Source organism: Sander lucioperca, chromosome 10, assembly GCF_008315115.2.
Source record: "Sander lucioperca isolate FBNREF2018 chromosome 10, SLUC_FBN_1.2, whole genome shotgun sequence".
Classification (NCBI taxonomy): Eukaryota; Metazoa; Chordata; class Actinopteri; order Perciformes; family Percidae; genus Sander; species Sander lucioperca.
The window spans coordinates 1820953-1829456 of record NC_050182.1 but is presented as its reverse complement, the minus strand read 5'-3'; the positions used below and the strand labels follow the sequence as shown (position 1 = coordinate 1829456).

The 8504-nt window shown below is 36.8% G+C and overlaps 1 protein-coding gene across 1 annotated transcript in view; it reads left to right on the top strand.

Annotated features, from left to right (window-relative positions):
• Positions 1 to 8504, top strand: part of LOC116056206 (semaphorin-4A-like) — a 35343-nt gene that overhangs the window by 17266 nt on the left and 9573 nt on the right. The window contains exons 9-10 of the mRNA XM_036005797.1: positions 334 to 472; positions 2540 to 2729. Of these exons, the coding sequence (XP_035861690.1) occupies positions 334 to 472; positions 2540 to 2729 (329 nt within the window). The remainder of the gene's footprint in view (positions 1 to 333; positions 473 to 2539; positions 2730 to 8504) is intronic.

Below are 8504 nucleotides of genomic sequence, written 5' to 3'. Positions count from 1 at the left end.
TACTTACTTACTTACTTACTTATATACCTACTTATTTACTTACTTACTTACTTACTTACTTACTTACCTACTTACTTACTTACCTACTTACTTACTTACTTACTTCAATCCAAACCACGACCTTTTTCCTAAAATGAACTGTCGTGGTGGTAGCTGTATCCCCTCTAGCCTCAACCCTGGTAAACCTTGTGGACAAAGCACAAAGTTACGCCCGTGCTACATGCAGATAAACGGCACCAATACCCGGAGGTCCACGTTTAGCCGGTAAATCAAGCAAGCTTTTTCCAAACAGAAAATAACATGAGTGTTGTCTTGTGGTTTGGTGTGGTGCAGGTCCTCGGGTCCAGAATCGTCCGTGTGCGTGTTTAAGCTGCAGGACATCAGAGCGGTGTTCACTGGGTCCTACAAGAACTTAGACTTCCAGAACCAGCGGTGGAGTACAGTGCTGGGAAAACACCCCTACCTGGGACAGGTGGGGAGCACACTTTCACTTCCACACAAGAGTCACATGCAGCTATCTAGCCACATGAAGCATTCGTACATATCGCTGTTAAGGGAAAGCTCTGTACACCTGTACGTATTCCACGTATTTATGACTATCACCAGCACGTTGACTGCTGCTGTATAAGAACTTTAAGATCCTCGCAGGGAGGAGGTCGGGGGGGATGTTTGGCTCCTAAAACACAGAGCAGAGTTCATGTCCCGGAAGAAGTTAAAGCTTCAGCGTAACTTTTTGATATGAAAGGACCACGCCGAATTATTGGGACTTTGTCTTATTCAGCGTATCTCCCAGAGTTAGATAAGTCCATACATACCCTTCTCATCTCTGTGCGTGTCGTAACTCTGTCTGACGTACCCACCGCTAGCCTAGCTTAGCACAGATCCTGGAGGTAACTTGCTCCAACTAGCCTAGCTTAGCACAGATCCTGGAGGTAACTGGCTCCATCTAGCCTAGCTTAGCACATATCCTGGAGGTAATCGGCTCCATCTAGCCTAGCTTAGCACAGATCCTGGAGGTAACCGGCTCCATCTAGCCTAGCTTAGCACAGATCCTGGAGGTAACCGGCTCCATCTAGCCTAGCTTAGCACAGATTCTGGAGGTAATCGGCTCCATCTAGCCTAGCTTAGCACAGATCCTGGAGGTAATCGGCTCCAACTAGCTTAGCTTAGCACAGATCCTGGAGGTAATTGGCGCCATCTAGCCTAGCTTAGCACAGATCCTGGAGGTAACCGGCTCCATCTAGCCTAGCTTAGCACAGATTCTGGAGGTAACCGGCTCCATCTAGCCTAGCTTAGCACAGATCCTGGAGGTAACCGGCTCCATCTAGCCTAGCTTAGCACAGATTCTGGAGGTAATCGGCTCCATCTAGCCTAGCTTAGCACAGATCCTGGAGGTAATCGGCTCCAACTAGCCTAGCTTAGCACAGATCCTGGAGGTAACTGGCTCCATCTAGCCTAGCTTAGCACAGATCCTGGAGGTAACCGGCTCCATCTAGCCTACTGCTCCCAATAAGTGACAAAATAACGCCAACATGTTCCTATTTCCATGTTGTGATTTGTAGAGTCACAGCCATCTTCTAACTGTATACATACTGGGAACTATATTCTCAGAAGGCGAAGCACTGCTACATCTGCTACTTGGGGGGAGGGATATGCTCGCAGCACCTGAGAAGCCCCGTGGTGAGGAGCAGAGAGTAACAACGGTGCTTTTCAGGTGTTGCGCTAATCATTCCAAGCTAGGCTAGCGGTGGGTGCATTAGACAGAGTTACAACACGCACGGAGATGAGAAGGGTATGTATGGACTTATCTAACTCTGGGGGATACGGGGAATAAGACAAAGTCCAAATAAGTCGACGTGTTCCTTTAATGAACGTCCGTTACATTCAAGCCAAATGAGTTGCTACAAAGCTAATTAAGACTATCAGCTCCACACAACTCTCTCTGGATTTCTCAGTATGTTCAGAAGATTGTGGCGTCCAGCGACTTTCCCGCGCAGAAGCTCGAGTGAAGATATGAATGAATGAGTGAATTCTGAAGAGTCCATCATGTTTTTTTAATCCTCGGTGTCTCCTTGGCCACTAGCAGCTGCGTGGAGGAGGGGGGGGGGACGGAGATCACAGAAGGCTTGTATCATGTGGACGCGCCGACAGTGTTGTTGTTATTACTTAGAATTCCTCATGGGGGCGACAGACACTACGCACTATAGCTTTAATGTGTGATGAAATAGCAGACGAAAATTGTAAAACAGTTTACTTTTCCTTGGGTACCCAGATGTTAACACTGAATTTTAAAAATTACATTTTGCAGCTGAATTTGGTATATTGAAATTGTTTTACGTTAAATTTTAGATTCTGAATTTATGAACTTCAAGTCCTGCGGTTTGCCAGTTGTCGGACGGCCGACGCAGGCAGAGTGAACGCAGCCTAAAACCTCACAGACTTAGCGGGAACGTGCCTCAAAGTTTGTGAGTGTGGACATCAAACTGCGTCTGGTTGTTATACCGTGTGGTAAGATGTTCCTGTGTGACTCTCCCGACAGTGTGGACTGGACAGCGCTTCAGATTCTGAATTAGAGCAGGTGAAGAAGAGTTTCCTGACCGCCAGAAGTGTGACACCGGTCGGAGGCGGTCCCGTCGTGGTTTCTTCAGGGCAGCAGTACAGTCACGTGACGGCGCTGAGGACCCAGGCAGCCAGCGGAAAACAGTATACCGTCCTTTTCCTTCTTACAGGTGAGACTTTAAACTCAACAGTATGCTAGGCCACCTCACCCCATATGTAAAGTTACATGCAAAAAAACAGTTAAGAACCATTTCTAAACTCGAGCCCAATGTCCTTTCATAATATGGAACAACTAATTCATGCCTTACTTACTTACTTACTTACCTACTTACTTACCTACTTACTTACTTACTTACTTACCTACTTACTTACCTACTTACTTACTTACTTACTTACCTACTTACTTACTTACTTACCTACTTACCAACTTACTTACTTACCTACTTACTTACTTACCTACTTACTTACCTACTTACTTACTTACTTACTTACTTACTTACTTACCTACTTACTTACCTACTTACTTACTTACTTACTTACCTACTTACTTACCTACTTACTTACTTACTTACCTACTTACTTACCTACTTACTTACTTACCTACTTACTTACCTACTTACTTACTTACCTACTTACTTACTTACTTACTTACCTACTTACTTACTTACTTACCTACTTACCAACTTACTTACTTACCTACTTACTTACTTACCTACTTACTTACCTACTTACTTACTTACTTACTTACCTACTTACTTACCTACTTACTTACTTACCTACTTACTTACCTACTTACTTACTTACCTACTTACTTACTTACTTACCTACTTACTTACCTACTTACTTACTTACTTACTTACCTACTTACTTACTTACTTACTTACCTACTTACTTACTTACCTACTTACTTACTACTACTTACTTACCTACTTACTTACCTACTTACTTACTTACCTACTTACTTACCTACTTACTTACTTACCTACTTACTTACTTACCTACTTACTTACCTACTTACTTACTTACCTACTTACTTACCTACTTACTTACCTACTACTTACTTACTTACCTACTTACTTACCTACTACTTACTTACCTACTTACTTACCTACTTACTTACTTACCTACTTACTCTACTTACTTACCTACTTACCTACTTACTACTTACTTACTTACCTACTTACTTACCTACTTACTACTTACTTACCTACTTACTTACTTACCTACTTACTTACCTACTTACTTACTTACCTACTTACTTACCTACTTACTTACCTACTTACTTACCTACTTACTTACTTACCTACTTACTTACTACTTACTTACTACTTACTTACCTACTTACTTACTTACCTACTTACTTACCTACTTACTTACTTACCTACTTACTTACGTACTTACTTACTTACTTACTTACTTAGTTACCTACTTACCTACTTACTTACCTACTTACTTACTTACTTACTTACCTACTTACTTACTTACTTACCTACTTACTTACCTACTTACCTGCTTACCTACTTACTTACTTACTTACCTACCTACTTACTTACCTACTTACTTACTTACCTACTTACTTACCTACTTACTTACCTACTTACTTACTTACCTACTTACTTACCTACTTACTTACTTACCTACTTACTTACCTACTTACTTACTTACCTACTTACTTACCTACTTACTTACTTACCTACTTACTTACCTACTTACCTACTTACTTACCTACTTACTTACTTACCTACTTACTTACCTACTTACTTACTTACCTACTACTTACCTACTTACTTACTTACCTACTTACTTACTACTTACTTACTACTTACTACTTACTTACCTACTTACTTACTTACTTACTTACCTACTTACTTACTTACTTACCTACTTACTTACCTACTTACTTACTTACCTACTTACTTACTTACCTACTTACTTACCTACTTACTTACTTACCTACTTACTTACCTACTTACTTACTTACCTACTTACTTACTTACCTACTTACTTACTTACCTACTTACTTACTTACCTACTTACTTACCTACTTACTTACTTACCTACTTACTTACCTACTTACTTACTTACCTACTTACTTACTTACTTACTTACTTACCTACTTACCTACTTACTTACTTACCTACTTACTTACTTACTTACTTACCTACTTACTTACCTACTTACTTACTTACTTACTTACTACTTACTTACTTACCTACTTACTTACCTACTTACTTACTTACCTACTTACTACTTACCTACTACTTACTTACCTACTTACTTACTTATCTACTTACCTACTTACTTACTTACCTACTTACTTACCTACTTACTTACCTACTTACTTACCTACTTACTTACTTACCTACTTACTTACCTACTTACTTACTTACCTACTTACTTACTTACCTACTTACTTACTTACTTACTTACCTACTTACTTACTTACCTACTTACTTACCTACTTACTTACTTACCTACTTACTTACTTACTTACTTACTTACCTACTTACTTACTTACCTACTTACTTACTTACTTACTTACTTACCTACTTACTTACTTACCTACTTACTTACCTACTTACTTACTTACCTACTTACTTACTTACTTACCTACTTACTTACTTACCTACTTACTTACTTACTTACTTACTTACTTACCTACTTACTTACCTACTTACTTACTTACCTACTTACTTACCTACTTACTTACTTACCTACTTACTTACCTACTTACTTACTTACTTACTTACTTACCTACTTACTTACTTACCTACTTACCTACTTACTTACTTACCTACTTACTTACTTACCTACTTACTTACCTACTTACTTACTTACCTACTTACTTACCTACTTACTTACTTACCTACTTACTTACTTACCTACTTACTTACTTACCTACTTACCTACTTACTTACTTACCTACTTACTTACTTACCTACTTACTTACTTACCTACTTACTTACTTACCTACTTACTTACCTACTTACTTACTTACCTACTTACTTACCTACTTACTTACTTACCTACTTACTTACCTACTTACTTACTTACCTACTTACTTACCTACTTACTTACTTACCTACTTACTTACTTACTTACTTACTTACCTACTTACTTACTTACCTACTTACTTACCTACTTACTTACTTACCTACTTACTTACCTACTTACTTACCTACTTACTTACTTACCTACTTACTTACCTACTTACTTACTTACCTACTTACTTACTTACTTACTTACTTACCTACTTACTTACCTACTTACTTACTTACCTACTTACTTACCTACTTACTTACTTACCTACTTACTTACTTACTTACCTACTTACTTACCTACTTACTTACTTACCTACTTACTTACCTACTTACTTACTTACTTACTTACTTACCTACTTACTTACTACTTACTTACTTACCTACTTACTTACTTACTACTTACTTACCTACTTACTTACCTACTTACTTACTTACCTACTTACTTACCTACTTACTTACTTACCTACTTACTTACCTACTTACTTACTTACTTACTTACTTACCTACTTACTTACTTACTTACCTACTTACTTACCTACTTACTTACTTACCTACTTACTTACCTACTTACTTACTTACCTACTTACTTACCTACTTACTTACTTACCTACTTACTTACTTACCTACTTACTTACTTACCTACTTACTTACCTACTTACTTACCTACTTACTTACTTACTTACCTACTTACTTACTTACCTACTTACTTACCTACTTACTTACTTACCTACTTACTTACCTACTTACTTACTTACCTACTTACCTACTTACTTACCTACTTACTTACCTACTTACTTACTTACCTACTTACTTACTTACCTACTTACTTACCTACTTACTTACTTACCTACTTACTTACCTACTTACTTACTTACCTACTTACTTACTTACCTACTTACTTACTTACCTACTTACTTACTTACCTACTTACTTACCTACTTACTTACTTACCTACTTACTTACTTACCTACTTACTTACCTACTTACTTACTTACCTACTTACTTACCTACTTACTTACTTACCTACTTACTTACCTACTTACTTACTTACCTACTTACTTACTACCTACTTACTTACCTACTTACTTACTTACTTACCTACTTACTTACTTACCTACTTACTTACTTACTTACTTACTTACCTACTTACCTACTTACTTACTTACTTACTTACTTACCTACTTACTTACTTACCTACTTACTTACCTACTTACTTACTTACCTACTTACTTACTTACTTACTTACTTACCTACTTACTTACTTACCTACTTACTTACTTACCTACTTACTTACCTACTTACTTACTACTTACCTACTTACTACTACTTACTTACCTACTTACTTACTACCTACTTACTTACTTACCTACTTACTTACTACTTACTTACTTACCTACTTACTTACTTACCTACTTACTTACTTACCTACTTACTTACCTACTTACTTACTTACTTACTTACCTACTTACTTACTTACCTACTTACTTACTTACCTACTTACTTACCTACTTACTTACTTACCTACTTACTTACCTACTTACTTACTTACCTACTTACTTACTTACTTACTTACTTACCTACTTACTTACTTACCTACTTACTTACTTACCTACTTACCTACTTACTTACCTACTTACTTACCTACTTACTTACTTACCTACTTACTTACTTACCTACTTACTTACCTACTTACTTACTTACCTACTTACTTACCTACTTACCTACTTACTTACCTACTTACTTACTTACCTACTTACTTACCTACTTACTTACTTACCTACTTACTTACTTACCTACTTACTTACCTACTTACTTACTTACCTACTTACTTACTTACCTACTTACTTACTTACCTACTTACCTACTTACTTACCTACTTACTTACTTACCTACTTACCTACTTACTTACTTACCTACTTACTTACCTACTTACTTACTTACCTACTTACTTACCTACTTACTTACTTACCTACTTACTTACTTACCTACTTACTTACCTACTTACTTACTTACCTACTTACTTACTTACCTACTTACCTACTTACTTACCTACTTACTTACTTACCTACTTACCTACTTACTTACTTACTACTTACTTACCTACTTACTTACCTACTTACTTACTTACCTACTTACCTACTTACTTACCTACTTACTTACTTACCTACTTACTTACCTACTTACCTACTTACTTACCTACTTACTTACTTACCTACTTACCTACTTACTTACTTACCTACTTACTTACCTACTTACTTACTTACCTACTTACTTACCTACTTACTTACTTACCTACTTACTTACTTACCTACTTACTTACCTACTTACTTACTTACCTACTTACTTACCTACTTACTTACTTACCTACTTACTTACCTACTTACTTACTTACCTACTTACTTACTTACTTACTTACTTACCTACTTACTTACTTACCTACTTACTTACTTACCTACTTACTTACCTACTTACTTACTTACCTACTTACTTACCTACTTACTTACTTACCTACTTACCTACTTACTTACTTACTTACTTACCTACTTACTTACCTACTTACTTACCTACTTACTTACCTACTTACTTACTTACCTACTTACTTACTTACCTACTTACTTACTTACCTACTTACTTACTTACTTACTTACTTACCTACTTACTTACTTACTTACCTACTTACTTACTTACCTACTTACTTACCTACTTACTTACTTACCTACTTACCTACTTACTTACTTACTTACTTACTTACCTACTTACTTACTTACCTACTTACTTACCTACTTACTTACTTACCTACTTACTTACCTACTTACTTACTTACCTACTTACTTACCTACTTACTTACCTACTTACTTACCTACTTACTTACTTACCTACTTACTTACTTACTACTTACCTACT